Source organism: Lutzomyia longipalpis, chromosome 2, assembly GCF_024334085.1.
Source record: "Lutzomyia longipalpis isolate SR_M1_2022 chromosome 2, ASM2433408v1".
Taxonomy (NCBI): domain Eukaryota; kingdom Metazoa; phylum Arthropoda; class Insecta; order Diptera; family Psychodidae; genus Lutzomyia; species Lutzomyia longipalpis.
The window spans coordinates 19710635-19730370 of NC_074708.1; the positions used below are offsets into that span (position 1 = coordinate 19710635).

General features: G+C 35.6%; 4 protein-coding genes across 5 annotated transcripts; 2 read left to right on the forward strand and 2 right to left on the reverse strand.

Moving 5' to 3' along the window:
• The first annotated feature begins 7 nt into the window (after positions 1–7).
• LOC129789303 (GPI inositol-deacylase) lies at positions 8–5217 on the forward strand. Its single transcript, XM_055826021.1, has 6 exons — positions 8–234; positions 304–325; positions 1086–1232; positions 1297–2318; positions 2390–2540; positions 2614–5217. Exons 1-6 carry the CDS (start codon positions 122–124, stop codon positions 4417–4419), a joined length of 3261 nt encoding a protein of 1086 aa, XP_055681996.1. The 5' UTR covers positions 8–121; the 3' UTR covers positions 4420–5217.
• LOC129789461 (ras-related protein Rab-21) lies at positions 5120–6176 on the reverse strand. Its single transcript, XM_055826287.1, has 2 exons — positions 5958–6176; positions 5120–5778 (listed from the first exon to the last, which is right to left on the reverse strand). Exons 1-2 carry the CDS (start codon positions 6087–6089, stop codon positions 5227–5229), a joined length of 684 nt encoding a protein of 227 aa, XP_055682262.1. The 5' UTR covers positions 6090–6176; the 3' UTR covers positions 5120–5226.
• A 621-nt stretch (positions 6177–6797) lies between these two features.
• On the forward strand, positions 6798–12941 carry LOC129789378 (uncharacterized). Of its 2 annotated transcripts, none has more exons than XM_055826170.1 (5): positions 6798–9983; positions 10134–10780; positions 11157–12417; positions 12498–12564; positions 12663–12941. In XM_055826170.1, the coding sequence occupies exons 2-5, from the start codon at positions 10707–10709 to the stop codon at positions 12704–12706; spliced, it is 1446 nt and encodes a 481-aa protein (XP_055682145.1). In that variant the 5' UTR covers positions 6798–9983; positions 10134–10706; the 3' UTR covers positions 12707–12941. The 2 variants fall into 2 exon arrangements, with proteins under 2 accessions (XP_055682145.1, XP_055682144.1); XM_055826169.1 differs by having other exon boundaries at positions 6798–6958.
• Positions 12942–16332: 3391 nt separating this feature from the next.
• On the reverse strand, positions 16333–19355 carry LOC129789334 (dolichyl-diphosphooligosaccharide--protein glycosyltransferase subunit STT3A). The gene is given in 7 exon segments (XM_055826112.1): positions 16333–16686; positions 16689–16917; positions 17265–17627; positions 17702–18484; positions 18544–18872; positions 18963–19072; positions 19232–19355. Coding segments are annotated over 6 exon segments (2037 nt in total). The 5' UTR covers positions 19060–19072; positions 19232–19355; the 3' UTR covers positions 16333–16450.
• Between the last annotated feature and the right edge of the window lie 381 nt (positions 19356–19736).

Here is a 19736-nt window from a genome sequence, read left to right on the forward strand (position 1 = left end):
TGAAGGCGTCCTTCTTGGGACACCCTGATAAAGACAATGCGGCTCATCAGAATTTTTTGTGTGTGATTATTTTCCTTTTTCCACGGCAGTCAGTGCTTGAAATTGTTCTAAATCACTCGCAATGTTTCCCAAGATTTTCTTAGTAATCTCCCTCCTGTGCCTCTGCTTCTATCTCTATGGCTTTCTCACTCTTCTCACCAACTCGGAGAAGAATTTATGCAAAATGACGTACATGTAAGTTTATATTTTGAAAATTCATTGAAAAATTCTTGAATAATAAAAATTCTGCACTTCCTCTTCTAGGTATGAATATCCACAGTTTGTGGTAAGTAACAAATTAACAATATTCAAAGACAACATGAGAAAATCATTAAGGAATTCAGGATGTATTACATTGGTAATACACCTTCGAAGGTGTCTCATGGATGTCCTCAAAGTCAATCAATATGATAACTCTATCAATTTTTAATAATTTACCAATCACTTCATACTGTCTGCTTCTTAATCAATTTTTTTTTGTACTATTCAAGCATGAAAATTCTAAAAGATTATAAGATTTAAATTAATTCACGTAATTACTATATTTACGAAATGTTCTAGTCGCTTAATTATGCAACATAGATCATTCTTTTCATTAAAATTCCAAACTTTATGAAGTTTTTTTTTAAATCAATAATTAGGCACGAGATCTACCTAAGAAGCTACCCTTCTTAATCAATTTCCGAATGTTTTTAATTCTCTTTGATCCTGTTATTTTATTTTCATTGTACATAGTTTAAAAAAATATGTGATAATAATTCTACTCAATCTTATTCTCTTTTCACACTTAAAAGAATAATAAATTAGTCAAATCAATACTTTTACTTTCACTCATTCATGCTCAAGACATTTAATTTTTAATCAAATTCAAACCAACTGTCTATATTCTCACGACCCTTCGATTACATGTCTTGAGACAGTGTTATTAAATACATTGTAGATTCATAGGATTCATGCCTAACATACTTCACTTTGTCTTTAAATTATAATGTATTTCATGCCCTATTTAAAGCCCCAATGTTTGTATTTTCTTTCATCCATACCAGCGTATTAACTTCAGAGAAAATAAGAGATTTCCTAAATATAATTTATACGGATATGCAGAGGGGCATTTGACGGAATTTGCGAGAAATGGTGACTGGAATGGGGCACCTGTTCTCTTTATCCCCGGCAATTCCGGTTCATACAAACAGGTGAGAAAATTTCGAAATTTTCAAAAGACAATTGAATAAATAGTTTATTTTTCTTCTATAAAAGGCACGATCACTGGCTTCTGTAGCTCTGAGAAAAGGCTTAGACAACAATTGGGCTCACCATCTGGACTACTTTACGGTAGACCTAAATGAGGAGTACTCCGCCCTGTTTGGTGGTGTGCTAGAGGAGCAAACGGAATTTGTAGGACAATGCATTAAGGAGATCCTCAATTTGTACAGTAGATTGCCAAATAGACCACGAAGCATTACAATAGTTGGGCACTCCATGGGTGGGACGATTGCCTACGCTCTCCTCCGAAATACCGAAGTTGCACCACTCATTGGGACAATTATAGCTCTCTCAGCACCGCTGGATAAACCCGTGATTAATTTTGATGTCTTCATTAATGCCTTCTACCGCAGCATTCGTGAGAAAATGCAAGAGAGCCGGCAAGTTCGATTAATTGGAAACCATACAAATACTTGCTGTGCTAACAAAGTATCCAGAGCACCGCAGAATTTACCTCCAAAAGGATTCGATGACAAGTTGTTAATATCAATTGGTGGCGGAAGTAGGGATATAATAGTCCATGCGGGGCATTCAGATAGTATTTATAGTGATATTCATGCAATGTCCACATCAATTCCTCTGGTTTGGCTCACAACGGATCATCTGTGTGCTGTTTGGTGCCTCCAATCAGTTTTAGTGCTCAACAGATTTCTCTACAGCACAATAAGGCCTGTAAAAGGTCGCGAAGCATATGGGAAAGGCCATCAATTTATTGACGACAAAGAGGAAAAATTAGCCAAAGCTCTTCACTATTTTACCAACAAATCCCCCGCTGAAAAGCATCACAAGGAAGTTATTCTCGTGAGTGGAGACAAAGTTGGTGAATGGATTGAAGATTCCCGCAGAGTTTTTACTCATCAATTCAAGAATGGTCTCAATACGACACGATTCCAAATGATTCGTCTCATAGACTTACCCCAGTACCAACTGCTCAATGTTGAAGCAATAAATCTCGCAGATAAGGATTGGGTATTTGGTTGTGCAGCACTTGATGTTCTTAAAACCATGAGATATTGGTATGTTTATTTTTTACTTTCTTTTTTTTTCATCTTTTTTATCGCTTAATTTGTTTTGTTGTCTTGCACAGTGCGAAGGCCGTATCAATAACAGAATATGCAGAAAAACTTCCATCCCTAAAACACGAAAGATTTCATCTGAGGTTGGATTTGAAGAAGTTGAAAGCAAAACATCCTGAGTGGACACACGTAGTTATTGGCATTTGGCCAACAAAACAGCCAGTGAGTTACTTTTTTTTTTAACAAGAATACATTTTACAGAAGAAAAGTAAAACATTGAAATTTTTTTCAACAGGTGCAAATAAATGTTGACATTCATGCAGAGGGTGATCGCGAAGTAAAGACATCAATACAGAAATGGTACCACTACACTCCTCAGACGATTATTGAGGACACAATTCTCGGGAGCTCCGTCTACAAGTTATCAATTCACGGCCTCGAGGAATCGCATCAAGCAATGGAGTTAGTAGTTAAGCCGAAATCTTGTTCGAAACCGGGATATCACAGCGTTGCCAAAATCTGCGTACCATGGACTGAAGGGTTCGATCGTTATCACTATTTTACCGAATCATCACACGATTCTCTCTTTTTGTATGTTCCCAAATCAAAGCCTAATGGCTACAACTCCACCATTAATCCCGTCACTGTGCTACTGCACTTAGATCCCAATTGCCGCTATAGAGTTAGCTTGAGAAATTCCTTCGGAATGACAATGGCGATGATTGTTCAACAGTATTCTCATTGGTTGATAGCTCATCTCGCAGCTATTCTCTTTCTTTCGCTGAAATACCAAATTTCCCTAACTCCAGGCTTAGAACCCTTCAAATGTGGTTCTCTCCGGAGTGCCCTAATTAAATCAACTCCATTTTTCATTGTCTCAGCATCGCGGGTATTTATAAAGGTAATCCTTTGGACTAAGCAACTCCCTGATCCCGATCCTTATGACCAGTCTGTCCTCATCTCAGTAATTATTCACGGTTCTGGTGTTGCTCTTCTCTACATTTTAGTTTCAGGTTCATGGGCAGTAATTTGCTTTATGGGTGAATTTGTCCACAAGATTCTCCTACGTGTGATAAAATTGCCCATTCCTTCTGCAGCTTCTCTTGTTATTTCGTCATTTGAAAAATTTCCCCTTTCTGCCATTGTTATTCTTCTCTCAATTGCTACAGCATCTTGTGGTGCTCTAAGTCTAATTTTAGCTTGTTTCATCTACTTTGGTCTCATCACAAAAATGTATGAGGGCTACCTTGAGGAATTTATCTTCAATACAGCTAAAGAAATTGCAGAAAAACTCTATGGGCGGTGGAGGAGACGTACAAGTGGTGCCGTAGAAGGGGAAACAAATCCAATTGCTAGCACCATTGAGGGGGCAATTGAAAATTCAAATGTTGAATCATTGGAGAATTCCGAAGCGTCTCCAGAACAGGATGCATCAGGTAATCCTGAGGAAACTGAACCTCAACCCGTTCCTGAAGCAATTGAAGCAAATGCAGAAAATGTAACTTCTGCGGAAAGCACGACAGATAGTCAAGTGAATAGTAGTGATACTAAGGAGGATCCTGAACTCAATAGACTCCTTGAGGATTCCTTGAGGCAACAAATGAAGTATGAGGAGAAACGGAAAAAGGACGAAGAGGTTCTCCGTGTGGAATACGATGCAATCCCCGAGGGTCTGAGTAGCATAAATTTTCACCTTTGCCTCTTCTTCATTCTCCTCTTGCTTACCTTCATTAATCTACCGACTGCCCTCACGTGGAGCAAAAATTATCCATTCGAGAAGGTGCTCTCAAATGACCCGTCCTTCATACCTGCCATCATTGTTATTCTCTCACTTGCCCCCCTTTGGCAACTCTCCACGCCCAGGAGTGTCCACGGGTACAGGACTATGGGGTGCATTCTCTATGTAGCTGCTGCCATCTGCATCTTGTATTGCCAGGATTCTCTTTATCGCATAAATGGGGTCATTTGTGGGATTTTTGCTACCATCAGTATTCAGCAGACTTTCTCAACACGAATCCAAGACGGTTTACGCGAGACCATCAATACCGCTGATAGGATCTACCTCGATCGAGTCAAAAGTTTTCTCAGTGGCGATATTTAAGCATAATAGTGACCTTTTGATTGATTTTTAACCACTCAAATCAGTATTGATTTTGCCTGTTTCATTGTAAACCATGTTAGAAACTCTTTTAAGGAAAAAAAAAAGTGTTTTTCAGTTGTTTGCTAGTTGAAATCTTACTTAGAAAATATTTTTTTATTACTACATTGCAGTCAATTATTATTATTTTATTTTTTTAAGCATAGAAATGCGAAAGAAGTAAATAAATTTAGTATTTCATTTACCGTGACTAAAGCTTTCTACTTTTGCTTGAAACTTATAAAAACAAATTAAAATTTACACAATAGTTAAGTCATTACTACTTAAGTTTTTCTTGTTTAGTTGCAATTTTAATAATTTTTTGAGTTTTTATCAATGACTCTGTTTTGTGAGCTAGTCAATATTGAAGTTACATAGATACCTACCTAATATTTTTTGTCATTACCCTATCACAAGAAATTTAAAATGAAATTAATAAAAAAATATATATAAAAACCATCAAAGAGATAATTTTCATTTTTTTTTTAAGATCAGAGAGGAATTCACAGGCACGTGGCAGCTATAGCCATTTACTAGCCATGCTAAAAAAATCTTTATGCCGAATTAATTTGAATAAAATCAATCACTTTCTATCACGACCCTATTGATTTTTTTTATGTGAGATTGAGGAAGATGAATTGGAAAGAATGATAGTAATACGACATTATTATAATATTTAATAAAATATAATATTTACGTAAGGGTTTTTAAATATTACAAAAGCTGTAATTTTAAAGTAAATATAACTGTGTGGAAAAACAACAGGCTTACTTAACTGGCCGTACCACCGGAGCAGCAGCGACCTGGATTTCCGGAGTTATTGTCCAGCTGCGCATCCCCCCTATCATCGCTGTCATCTACAACGAGCGCTTGGGATCGTCTCATTGAATTTGAAGGCGAAAGGGCAGCGCTCTGGGCTTGTTTTGCTTCGTAGGCTTCAATCATGTCGTTGGTTAGCTTAAGGAAAAGGTCATCGATGCCTTCATTCATTTTAGCTGATGTTTCGTAGTGCTTCGCCCCGACGCCAGTTGCATAAAGCTCCGCAACTTCAAGGGATACATTGCGATCCTTCGCCAAGTCGGTCTTATTACCCGCAATTGCTAAGCAGATTTCCGTTCCGAGCATTTTCTTCAATTCCTTCACCCAATTTTTCACCTTTTGGAATGAATCCTCATCCGTAATGTCATACACGAGGATAGCCCCATTGGAGGAGCGATAGTAGATAGGACCCAGAGCATGGAATCTCTCCTGACCAGCCGTATCCCAAATACTCAGATTTATCCGCTTTCCATTTACATTTATTTTCTTATTGAGGAATGACGCCTGCAAAGGAAGCCGTAGAAAATCAGTAAACCTTCTCTTCTCAGTGGAAGGGCTTCTTCATCACCAATGCCCTGCCTGCCCCTATATGGGTGACTAAGTGCAACGACATGTACATCATGATGTCCAATTTGTTATCAATGGCAAAATGAGATAAAGGAAAATATGTAAATAGGTTTTACCTGAAGAGTACTAATGTGTTTTGGATTAAATTTGTCTTCAACATAACGCAGCACTAGTGATGTTTTACCAACGCAACCCTCTCCGAGAAGAACAATCTTAAAATTGTACACACTTTCGTTGCTATTCGACATTTTATAACATTATGTTGATTCAGGAAATATAATTTTTTGCAAAGAACTAACCACAAAAATATGCAACACAAAATAAACTTCAAAAGACATCAGATTTGAAAAAAAAACTGCTTTACATTGTAAACGTACACCTAAAAATGTTATCGATTTTTAACTATTATGTATAAAAATTAATTATGAGAGTGTTTCACTGTATTAAAAATTAATTTCATGATTATTAAAGATAATTTATATGAATAAAAAAAGTCATAAAAGAAAACTTTGCTCATTATTCGTGTTGAGAATTAGTACACTATCATTTTGGCCATTTGACAAAGTACATTTTATCAAAGTTAATTCACTTATTCATTTTATAGAACTAAATCTTTTATTGGTTCTTTCTTCTGTACAATTTCTATAACAAAAAAGAGTCAAAGAATCAAAATATTTATATAAAATAACGTTTGTTCTAAAAAATATCAGTGTAACAGCTGACAGATGTAAATAGATTTTGACAATCAGCTGTTTAGCTGTCACAAAAAGCCGCTTCCCGGAAGTACAAACAATACTGTCGTATTTCTTTCTTAGTTCACAAATAAATTCATATCTACGCGTAGACGTAGTGCAATATTCATTAGAAAAATTAAAAAGATTTATCATAAATACAGCTTACACTATCAATGAATAAATAAAAAAATTATAATTCCAATAATATACAGATAATTTTGCCCATCCGCCATCTTTGTAACCGAGTTTATGGACGGTGTTGTCTACTGAGTGTTTGAAAAATTAAGTGGATTTTTCCCGTGGTAGTTTGCTTAATTTACCATTAAATTCGTGTAAATCGTGCACCAAGTGACCAAGGAGTTGATATTGGAAATTGTCACAAGGTATTACTTTGAATTTATGTGTGAAAAGTTAATTTTAAAAGAGCGTCTTTTGTTGCTCAGAGTCTGCAAGCCAACATTTCCCTGAAAGTTTGAGCATGAACCCAAGAAAAGCGGGGTGTACTTGCAAAATTTGCACACTTGTCCTATCACGGTGGCAAATTAAGGTCATAGCATTGGCTCTAAAAAAGTGTATTTTATGCGAATTGGCACCACCGATACTGTCTAAATGCAAAAAGGTTCCGGGCGTGTGATGTGGTGGAAACGTAAAGTGCAATTCTGTGGCCATCATCTGCAGAAATGTGGCACTTTTCCCCAATAATTCGATAAGGGATGTATAAAATTGCTCTATTGGCAGAATATTTTTGTTCTCTACTTAAATTCTATCCTTATGTTGCATTGCAAATGTCTCATCCCCTAGCCATTTGGGTCTTTGTTTTCTTCACTTGTTCGCATCCAAATCGGGGCCTATCTGAAGGGGACGCCTTTTTACGTTTCTCAGATGCGCTTTGTTTGCGTCCTGTCAATCATGGCTGAATATTACAAGTTCCAGAATTTATTGATAAAAGAATATCAAATTTTCCTAGTAACATTAAAATATTGCCCCAAAGTTTACCACCAAAACTCATTTCATGATGCCCTAATGCATCCCATGAGAATGGTCCAAAAAATCATTTTTTTTCTCTCTTCACATCCATTCAATGTCGAGACGCTAAAATAAAATTTAAAAAAAATGGATTATACTTTCTATTTTTGCCAGTCGCGAAAATTCTCTCTTTTTCGACCATGTAGAAAATTAGTCGTCTCGCCACTGAAACACCTTCATCTTCTCTCTTGTGAGCCATTTTGAGACCCTCTCTTGCGCCTTTTGCTCACTCGTCTGTGCGTGTGTGCCTCTTCGGCAGAGAGAATGGCCGCATGAAGAAGCAGATGCAAAGTTTTGTTTTTTTTTTTTTCTTTTTGGGAGAAAACTTCCAATTTGCAAAATCACCGCCGCGAGAGCGAGACGCAGATTGAGAAGGACACATTCTCTGTGTTATTGACCGCTTCATTGTGATTTCACGAGACAAGCGAGACGCAAAAACAGCAGCGAGGCAACACCGCCAAAACTCATTGAGTCTCCCGCTCGTATCTCCCCCACTTGAGCTCTCTCTACCTAGCGTGGCTCACTGCGACATTTGGTATGCCATGAGATGCACATGGCATGGCTCAAACAAATTTTTTTAGCCGGTATTCATTTGGTAAAGTCAAATCAGGAAAAGTCGTAAACAAGGATTTCTTCGGACATTTCGTCTGGCAAGACCTTTTGGACAATTTAAACTTACCCCATTACCCGGGGTCGTATTATCTTGAAAAGTGTCTTTTGTGTAGGTAGAGTCAAGAAAAATTCGCAGGTAGGCGACTCCTTGAACTCGTGTCTTCTGAGTAACTAACGATGTGTATGAGTCATGTACCTTGTCCTAAGTGTCCGAAACATTCACTTGGTCATTCATGTATTAACACATTGGTCACACAGTTTATTCTTTAAGAAAACTTCTGTCGGACTTTAAAATAATAAAGCCCGACTTACTAGGGAAAAAAAGTATTAAACAGTCTAAAACGGTAACGTTATAGAGCGCTGATCTAGTTACAACTTTTGTGGTCAAAAGACTTTAATTTTATTAACAAAAAGTATGTTTACACACTACTCCATAAATTAATCATGTCCAAAATATTTTTAATTTAAAATTTCAAAAGAAATATTTTTTATTTATGTCAATTTATAAAAAATAATGTGTTATGCTATCTGAATCAGCAATTGCGCTAAATAGCCAATAAAAATTGCAATGTGTGTTTTTTTTTGACAACAATTTCCTATTGACTTTCATTTTAAAGAAAATTCAAAATATATTTTTTTTAATATTGTTTGAAAATACATTAACAAATATTAAAGCTAAGAAAGAGAAAGAGAGGGGTTTAATTATGTTCCTGAGAGATACAAACACACCGTATCGCAGTTAAAGGTAAACGGCGTATGTTTGGCCGCCGCCTGTTTATGTCAAAATAGCCGGCCGCTATCGTAGTGGTGTTGTAGATTGAGCATAATAAAAATGCTCAACATTCGGCTATTCTAGCGCGCTTCGTGACGTCAGATCAATGACCTGCTTTTCCCCTGCTTTGATACTGCCTGCCTGTTTAATATATACTACCTTCTACTATGTACTAGGCAAAGTTGTGGCTGTCTCACTCCAATCCATTTTGTATAGCCAACAGAATAGAGATGTTTGTACGTAGCAAGTGTGAAAAGGAGAGAAATGCTTCATGTTTTGTTTTCTCTCGCCACGTGGATCCTTGGTGGAAGGACGCAACACAAGGGTCACGTTGAGTTTTGGAGGTTAATTGGGGGTGTCTGGATAATTTTCCACAAGTCGTGCAATCAGTATTATAAGTAAAAATCTCCAATAAGTGTACATTAAATTAATTAAAAATGCGTGGTTTGTTGTCTCCTTCTCTATATAATATTATGGGTGAGTTAAATCCCACTCTCGTGGCTTTTTTTACTGCATAAAAAAAAATAAGGAGAAAATTTCACGAGACAACACTATTTTGTGTTGTATTGAAGCTTGAGAGATCAGTCTGTCTTTGAAGTTTGTGGTGTATCGTCCGCGGAGGAATTTTACTTGGTTATTTCTTTACCTAACACAGCTCTCACCCACAAATTTCTTTCATAGTCTATTTATTTTTATAATCTATTTTAACTAAGATCTTGCAACAGTGGTCAAATAGAATTGAATTAGGAAAAAAAGAGGAAACTAACAAAGAGAGATTGCATTTCATTTTCTTCTTTATCACGTATTTGTGGTGTGATTTTGAGTGAATTACTGAGTGACGACAAATTGTTTTGTCTAGTTGAGTTTTTCAATATTTTTCGTTTACAAAAAAAAAACATTAATAGGAAGAAATTATCATAATGTGGATTATATTTTACGGATTAGTGGAGATTATACTCTATTTTTGGTTTATTTTCATAGCCCTCGATATGTTTGAGGTAATAGCATACATGATCTTTTCACCCAATATCATATTTAATTGATCTCTCCATAAGGAAGTGAAAAAATAGGGTGTTTCAAAATTATTGTAAAATAATATTTTGAATGAATTTTATTATATTTGAACTTTTTGTTCTTTCTTTTTACAGCTGTATATTGTTGGAGGGAGTTCTTCAAGAAATAGAAGAAGACGCTACCGTCACGGGTACCCATCGACGAGTCATTTGCTTGAATATCTGGCACGTTTGCCTGCAACACAATCACCACTTTTGGATGGACGTATCCTAAGGCATGCATTAAGGAATGGACAATCTATAAATACAATCGTGCAACAAACTCATCAAGAAAATAGAGGACATTTGTAGCCTTTAAACGTGCATCTTGCAGTTGGAGCATTTAGAGTTTTATTTTCAAGGAGAAATTACAAAGAAAATTCAGTGATAAGAGAAGAAGTATTGACATATTTTAAAGCTCATTGCAAACAACAAATTGCTAACAAACACACACACATACATTCACTATCAAAGTAGTGATAATATTCTTAAAAAAAAAGAATCTCAAACAGTGTCGATCATTGACGTAGAACAAGTAGAATTGCATAAAACAAGTTTACTTTTTTTTCTACAACATTGAAAGTTAGTGAGATTTAATAGTGGTGATTTGTCCTTGTCCTTGTCACACTGTGTGTTGTCAATTAGCGCTGCATTGAGCAAGTCTGAAAGATGTTTTCATTCCACAAACCAAAAGTCTACCGTTCAACACAAGGATGCTGCATCTGCAAAGCCAAATCAAGCAGGTAAAAAATTCTTGCAATAATACCTCTAGATTACCCTTTTATGCCTTTCGAACTCATTTTATGTTGATTTTGTTGATTCTTTAGAAGTTTCTTTTCAAGGTCCCGTGTTTCATTGCACTTTATATACCTACTGTGGTGTATGATTTTATGTAAATGCATCTACGTAAATTACCTTTTTTATTACAATAATTTCAATCAAGGATTAAAAAAATATAATTAGATAATAAAATATTAATTATGATTACTCACTACAGACAGATGACTAATCAACGAAAAACTCTTGATTTTTATGCTTAAAAAAAACCCCTGACTTCCCTTGCATCAAAATTTTTTATTTATTTTCTGTTACGAAATTAAAATAAAAATTCATTTTCAGCTCTCGATTCACGGACTCAAAGAAGTACGAGACAGATTTTATTGAGTGCTTCCAATTGACTGCTCCACGAAAGGGAGAAATCTGCAATGCATGTGTACTTCTTGTGAAGAGATTCAAGCGCCTTCCACCAGGAAGTGAACGTCACTGGGGTCATGTGGTGGATGCACGTGTTGGTCCGGGTCTCAAATCAATGACAAAATTCAAGAAACGCAAGGAAGAGTCGCTTCAGCAGCAGAAGGAGCTAAAGGTCAAAGATACAAAGACAAATGGTGGGGAGAGTACACAACGGATGGGGACTGCTCAGAGATTTTGTAAGATCTTCAAGAAGAACAAAAAGAAAAAGACTACGAATGGGGAGAGGGTAAATGGAAACGGGAGCCATGGGTCATCTGATGATATTTCTTCACCATCGAGCCCATTATCCTACGGAAGTGATGGGGAGGAAACCGTGAAGGCACGTAAGAAGGCAGCCATGGGGAGTTTCGATAATCTCAAGAATTTCGTTACAAATGAATTCACCATTGGATACAAGGTGGCAAATATCGGACGGAGAACATTATTGCGGAAAAAATATTTCCCAATGCAGAATCAGAAGACAAAAATGGTGGGTATTCTCAATGAAATTCAAGAAGATGGGACATGGGCTAAAGTACAAATGTGCTGTGGGCCTGTATTTGAGAACAAAGATCTCTCATCTATCATTGTCAATGAGACTGCAATGCAAATTTGCACTGATCACCAGGCTGAACAAATAACTGCAGTGACTTCCCCAAAGAAGGTGCCTGGAAGTTTGAGTGCGCTCAAGAAGCATCATTTATTCTCAAAATTGAGACCAAATCTCATGGAATTTGCCACACTCACGACAAATTTGGGGCAAACAAAACCCACGGAAGAGGCAAAGTTTCGCCAATTGAGTTGCTCAACCCTTCCCGCGAGTGCAAATGCCCTGAGTAAAATACGAGAACCGGGGAAGTTGACAAAAGGTAAAGATTACAACTTCGTGAAGAATATCGTGAAGCTGTGCAATGAATCAAAGATACCAAGTAAAGTGAAGACTCTTGAAAAGATCTTGAGTGCCACGGAGAATCTCGGCAATAAATTTAGTGATAATTCCTCAGATTCTGGGTATGAGGAATTACCCAATTTGGAAGCGAAGAATATAATGATCACATCGAATGCACGAAATAATGTTCTTCCAAATGGCATGATTATTGGAATGAATCAAATAGCTCTACCACAGACTCAGGCAATTTCATCAACTGTAAGTTTTCACTCATTTTCCCTCTTGTTTTCTGTTTAAAAAAAATTGATTTTATTACACTAAAACATTTTTCCTGATAGGTTTTCAAAAGATCCCCTGGGAGGATACACACTGAACGCGTGGAAACAGTCATCTATGCACGAACGGGTTTGTAATGGAAATTGACTGGAAATTTAAGAAGAAAAGAAAAATTGTGTATAATCTAAGAACAAATTTATGTTCTTTCTTCTATTTTCTCTCTAAAGCTCCATCAATAAGAAAAAATGAAGTGAGGAATGCACTAAATTGAGATAAATCAACATTCTAAAGAATAGATGTTTTTACCTTCACTTGCGTGAGCATGAAAAATGAGTCTCAAAATTTTTTAAACAAAATAATCAACATTTATACATACATAAAAAATTTTACACACTTTTATCTAATTCAGTATTTTTTTTTATTATTTTTGTGTTATTAATAGAAAATAAAATAATAAATAATTGTATTTATATGATAATAGAACGAAATGATTAACACAAGCGTAAGATGGATGTAATTTTATTTTATTTTTTTTTTATCCTTTTGAATGAGATAAATGATTGAGAAAAGGTTATATGTGGTAGTTCATGTTTGTTTTTAGTTAATTAAAAAAAAAAACAAAAAGAAAAAGAAAATTGCAAGTATGTAATATATTAGTTAAATAATTTTAATGAATAAATTTATTTATAATTTAAATACAAATTTCTTTGTGTAAATTTTAGATAACTAAAAAAAAGTATGGACTCTCTACTAGAGACTGATTGTAAGTTTATTCATTATAATTATTAATTTATAACTACAAATTATACATTTTTACTACCTTAGAAACAAAAAAAAAATGTTAAAGGAAATTAATAATTATCGCAAATTGTAGTACCTACCTATAATTAATATGAATTTGTATTTGATATACATAATATAAAAGTAAAATAACTTGTAGTCGTGTCTACAAGATGCCTTGGAAATGCTTACATTTTATCTGGATTTTATATTATAGGAAACAATAGTCTTGAACAAGGGTTTTAGCATGATTAAATTGAGATTTTATTCAAATATTTTGGACATTAATACATGAGATTTGTTTTTATATATTAGTGAAATTTTTAATAAAGATTGAAAGGTTTTATTTTATAGACATTTAACTGATTATTATTTCAAAAATTGCATGATCTGATCATCCCTCATTTTTTTTTTAACTTATGATAATAGAATCATTCAGGAATGTTAAACTAAACATTGAGATATGTTACGACTTAATTCCGGAATATTGCAATATTGCTTTAAAGATTGTAAATATTGTAATTAAAAATGTAAATATTCCTGAGGCATCTTAATTTGGATGTATGCATAGTAAAAAAAATGTGTCTGCGCGTTGAATTTAAATGAAGAAGGTAAACTATTAAATACACAAGAGCTGTTTCTTGAAGAATCACAGCTCGAATAAATTTTAATTGTAATGTATCGACGGAGAGAATGGTAAAGTAATTAGACAAAAAAAAACAAGTAATGGCGTAAAATTTTAATATATCAAAGAAAAAGTTTTTACCTCTTCTAAAAAAAATTAATGTCCAATGACTGCCATTAGGTAAATTATTGTGCATTTAAGAAATTACAAAATGCCGCACATTAAAATACATCAAAGAAACATTTATATCAAGATTATTCCGATATCTCTATACCTTATATTGATAAGTGTGTAGGCAAATGAAAATTGTAGAAAAATAGAAAAAAAAATCTCACAGAAGAAAAAAATCATCTTTGTAGCTTTATACAATAGATAAAAATGATAAAGCAATTGAGAAAAAAAATCATTCCACATAAATAATGTAATTTGTATAAATCACAGGAAAAATATCTTCATCTTTCATCATATGAAGGAAAAAAGAACTTGATGGCTAAAAAAAGGGTTGACAAGTTTTATTTGCAATATTTAAAGGAGAAGATAAAAATAATAAAATAATAAATGGTACATTTTACAGTAGAAAATTTCTCTGAATTTTATTTCTTTTACTTTTGTTGCATCCACAAAGCTCATATCAGACTTCATATGAAGAGTAGGATCATCCGGAGAATCTTTGATCCATTTAACGAGGGAAATATAATTTCACAACCGCATAATCATGATGGTGTAAAAACGCTATCAAGAGGTAAATGCATGTGGTCAAGCAGATAAGTCTTTTTGAATGGTTACTGTGCATTTAGCTCCAGAGAGAGAGAGAAAGAAAAGAAGGAAAATTGAGAAAAATCTAGTGAAAACTTTCCCTACCGATGTAAAATGCAAGAGGAGCAATGAATAATTGTTGACAAGGGTTCAAATAATTGACAAACTTACCACTGAGGAAGGCGTGGTTAATGCCGAAAGCTTTGGGAAAAAGTTGCGTTTCTTTTAAACTCACATCCACTATAGAAACCTACTGCACAAAAGCCTCAGAAATTCAATATTTTTGTGATTTCTGTCGTTTCTTTCCGTGAAGATGATACTTTTATTTCGGCAGTAAAAGGATAATGACCGTAAGGATTCCATCGGGTGATATCAAATGAATTTTTGGATTTTTTTCTTGAGCTCAAATAAGACATTTTTGGCAAAATTCCGAACTGTGAAAGAACGTTATGCACGAGGTTCAGTGTAAGTCCCCCGCATGTAACCAAAATTGGCTTTTAAATTATTGTAGGGGATCATTAAAGATTCAAAATAAGCGTGGTCATTTCCCGGAAAAGCGCTGGGAAACCTACGAATTTTCCGGTTTTTGGTGTAACCTATATTGATTTATTTCTCAATTTCTATCAATTGTAGAATATTGCGATTGGTGTCAAATGAAAGCTATATCAATGCTTAATATTATATATTAAAACCATTTTCCAAAATGCACAAGAAGGTGAAAATTCGGAAAGATTTTCCGAACACGCATTTTTCTTTCGCCTCCCATTTCCACAATATTGCATGGGACCACCTGGAACATCCCTCATTTTGTAGCTTTTTTTATCCCCTTTCATTTGGTATAGCACTTGCTGGGGAAATCTGCTGGGAAAACTGTTTTTTTTTTTAGTGATTTTCAATGTTGGAAAAACTCACTATTCGAAGGCTGCAATGTTATACAATGTCATAACATTGTATAACATTGTATTGCATTGTTAAATCGGCTAAGTCGGTGTGAGCTCCGGTATAACATTGCAGCCTTCGAATAGTGAGTTTTTCCAACATTGAAAATCACTAAAAAAAAAAACAGTTTTCCCAGCAGATTTCCCCAGCAAGTGCTATACCAAATGAAAGGGGATTAAAAAAGCTACAAAATGAGGGATGTTCCAGGTGGTCCCATGCAATATTGTGGAAATGGGAGGCGAAAGAAAAATGCGTGTTCGGAAAATCTTTCCGAATTTTCACCTTCTTGTGCATTTTGGAAAATGGTTTTAATATATAATATTAAGCATTGATATAGCTTTCATTTGACACCAATCGCAATATTCTACAATTGATAGAAATTGAGAAATAAATCAATATAGGTTACACCAAAAACCGGAAAATTCGTAGGTTTCCCAGCGCTTTTCCGGGAAATGACCACGCTTATTTTGAATCTTTAATGATCCCCTACAATAATTTAAAAGCCAATTTTGGTTACATGCGGGGGACTTACACTATGCCTCGTGCATAACATTCTTTTCGGGTTTTCCTCCTTCCTGGTTCTGTGAGTCATTGGTGATGTCCTAAAGTGTTCTCAAGATTCAGGGACCATAAAAATATTATAATCCTGCATAGGTTTTAGTTCCACATGAAATAACTATCCAAAATTAGGCATTTTCAAATACGAGCTATCGGATGAAAGCATCCCATTGGTCCTTAAGTGGTTAACAATAAAGTATCATAAGTCTTATTATTAAGATTAAAGAAAGAAAATAAAATTTACCAAAGACTGGACTTTTATTTGCCATTGTAATTCGTTACTTTCAATGCACTGGGTTTGAAGAAATGCTTTTTTTGTGATGTGCTCAATCAAGGGAACCTCATTGGGTATTTGCTTCACACACCACGATTCCGTAGATCCTTCACTTTGTATATCCGCACCAGCCAATGTTCCGTGGTATAGGCCTCCTCTAGGACATCCAATTCAAAGTCCTTGTTCCCAATTTCTGCACTTCGAACCCGATCGTAGCCCGGTGGTTTGCCACCCTCGGTGTAAACTTGCCCAAAGCGATAGTAACACATTTTGTACATGAGGCAATTGAGGAGCGTCGGAGAGCCTTCCTTGTCCACAATTTGTTAATATCATCCGATGAGTAGCCCGTGAGACCACCAAAGATGACCAATACGTAAGATACATCCAGTTCTCGCATAATTTCATACGCCTTCTCCTCTGTGGATGCCATTGCCTGACCGACTCGTGAGATGTGGGTATTATTCCACGTATTGTTATCCACGAGTATCGTCCTGTTAGCCATTGCTGTTATTTGGTATCCATAATCCCACCATGACATTATTTTTGCATCCTGAAATCAACAGATAACGTCATTTTAATGAATTTATTTGAAAAATTTACTATTTTTCGTCTATTATTCATACGCGGAGCAGTTCTCACACATAAAAGAGTTATCTACCGTACATACTGTATTTGTCTCTTATGTGAATGACCTTCTCTACGTCTGATTAGGTGGTATCAGAGATCAAAGTGTTTTTGGTCATAGTAATTCTTTTTCTGAGGAATTTTTTTCGAGAATTATTGAAACTCTATCGCAAAAAACTCACTCAAGAGCTACTCAAGATATATTTTATCATCACTCATATTGATAAAGGATCCGTTAATTTTACAAGAAATTAAATATCAAAGCAATCTTACCTCGGGAGTATTCATCTGCAGCCAGTAGTAAGCTTCTCGGAAATCATCGAAAATTATGCGTCCTCCGTCATGTGAACGAGCCCCAAGAACAATGCTGGGGGATGAGTATGCTTCCGATGTCACCCATGTACAATGGAACGTGTAGGTGATGAGCAGGAAAGACAGGACAAATACAAATGCAATAGCAGTTTCACTGGAAACCGTTGATTGTTGTTCGAATTTTTTCGCCTTTTTTGGATCTTGAACCTTTGTCTGCGTACTATCGACACTCCTGATGTACTTGGCCATCAGGTGTGATACTGTAATACCCGAGAGAACGCACATTACTGGTGCAAGAACCAACATGAGACGCACCATAACTCCCTGAAAAAAAATTTAGTATGGTGTAAATCATTCTGTGGATTTTGTATCGCTTTTATATAATTAATGCTACTTACAGCAAAGTATATGCTTGTGACTCCGTAGAGGATAATGAAGATGTTGGCATCAGTGAGCTTTGTGAAGCACAAATAGAGTCCAGCAGGGAAGAGAAAGACCAAAATTTGTAGGTCAAAGTAGAAGGAGGCCCATGATGTGGGTTGATGCTCAGACACAGATGCAATAATTGGAATGTGATTCTTAGCATAGCTCGGATCGAGAAGAGAGTAAAACCGTCCAGTCCATGGTGAAACTTTTCCCGTGATGGAGAGTATTATACCAACAAATAGGGAAGCGCCAAGGAGGAAGCCAAGGAGAGCTTTGAAGAGTATATCGAAGTGTTCATGGGACATTTTGGAACGCAAAAAGTCCACACAAGCATGAATTTGGCAGAGTCCAAAGACACCAAGTGCCAGCATATGCTCGGAACTTTGAACAGGTTGAAAACCAACAAAGGAAACCTGCATGGAGAGGATGGTTCCAACGCAATAAACAATGCTGTATGCAATGTAGATGCGATGTGAAAAACGTCCGGTAATCATGAGGGCAAGCACGTGCAGGGGGATGAGGTTAATGAGGAAGACGTAACCACCCCAGGAGGATACCATGTAGAAGTAGGCAAGAGCAGCGAGAGTACTCCAAAAAATTGCACCAGTTTTCACAGCTTTGATCCACATGTAGTACGTAAGGAGCATGCAAAAGATTGCAATGCCTTCATTATCGTATGATCCAGCTACAGAACGAGAAATATATCCGGGTACAATGGAAATCATTGCAGCAGCCACAAGCCCTGCTCCCGTACTCTGCAAAAGAAATATTCATTATCCTCAATTTTTTGGGTATGTTGCTATGAGTAACTTACATGAATTTCTTTGGTCAGTAAATAGGTGACAATGGTGGTGAGAGACGAAAAGAAAGGTGCTAAGAAGACGCAAACGTTGCGAATATCAATGGTAATATTAAGGAGCCACATTATCCTATAGAGGAAAGCTGATGTTATCATTAAACCAGGATAGATGGTTCCTCCGATAATTCTTCCCAGCGGATACCATGCCCGATCATCGAACCAATTGTGAAAACTGTAGAACCCTTGCTCAGCTAGGAAGCGTGTTGTGCGATAGTTGAAGTATGGATCAAATTCGTGGATGATGCTCTCAAATCGAAGCACAGAAAACAGCCGTGTGGCAAAAGCTGCAACACAATAGAATATGTAACCAACTCTCAACCACCTTTCTTGTATACGTACTTATAACCTTAAACTAAATCCAAACTAAAACTTACACAAAATCGCTGCTATCGTTAGAATGGCCAACTTTACGAGATGCTCTTGCTTTTCCAGATTTAGCTTCATCTTTGATTGTCCTCCTGACGTGTCCATAATGCTGAAAATCCTAAGAGACAGTGATTAGAGCCCAACCCGTTTTATGAGCAATACTTCGCTATTTTATCATATAGGGGTTAATAAGATTGACAAAACGCTTGATACATTTAATTTGTTATACATAATATAAGAATAAAATAAATCCTATATATAGTTTTCTGGGAATTACCTGAGAAAATATGAAAATTGCCGGTGCCAATCCCAAAACAAAACACACAACTTAAACCGACATTGAAATGCGTGGCATCCCGACTGACCGTCCTTGCTATATTACGTTTCCCTAAATATCACTACTAAATACTGAAAACGTACCGATTATTTAATTATAAACATAAAATGCATAAAATACTGTCTATATTCCACCTGAGATGAGGAAAAAATTATCTCTTATCAAAATGCTCTCTAATTAACGAGACATTCAGGAATTTCAAGATTTTCAGGAATTTTTATATCATTCATGTCTGATAAAAAATCATAAATCGATAAACGTCTAGAAAACGATAGAAATGCTAGAAATTATGTTGAATTTTCTTTCTATAAGCATACAAAATACTTTTTTTTAATCTCTAATTTATTTCTTAATTAACTTCTTACAAGATATAGATCCAATCCAATTTACGGTCTAAAAAAAATTAAATTTATAACAACACCAAAGCTTTCACTCACTATCACCA

Bases quoted from the DNA above. Each gene is read 5' to 3' on its own strand.
- LOC129789303 (XM_055826021.1), top strand. From the start codon at position 122: ATGTTTCCCAAGATTTTCTTAGTAATCTCCCTCCTGTGCCTCTGCTTC. The intron at 235-303 runs GTAAGTTTATAT...TTCCTCTTCTAG, and splicing joins TTATGCAAAATGACGTACAT to GTATGAATATCCACAGTTTG. The intron at 326-1,085 runs GTAAGTAACAAA...CATCCATACCAG, and splicing joins ATGAATATCCACAGTTTGTG to CGTATTAACTTCAGAGAAAA.
- LOC129789461 (XM_055826287.1), bottom strand. From the start codon at position 6,089: ATGTCGAATAGCAACGAAAGTGTGTACAATTTTAAGATTGTTCTTCTC. The intron at 5,779-5,957 runs GTAAAACCTATT...CTTCCTTTGCAG, and splicing joins AACACATTAGTACTCTTCAG to GCGTCATTCCTCAATAAGAA.
- LOC129789378 (XM_055826170.1), top strand. From the start codon at position 10,707: ATGTTTTCATTCCACAAACCAAAAGTCTACCGTTCAACACAAGGATGC. The intron at 12,418-12,497 runs GTAAGTTTTCAC...TTTTCCTGATAG, and splicing joins CTCAGGCAATTTCATCAACT to GTTTTCAAAAGATCCCCTGG. The intron at 12,565-12,662 runs GTTTGTAATGGA...TTCTCTCTAAAG, and splicing joins AGTCATCTATGCACGAACGG to CTCCATCAATAAGAAAAAAT.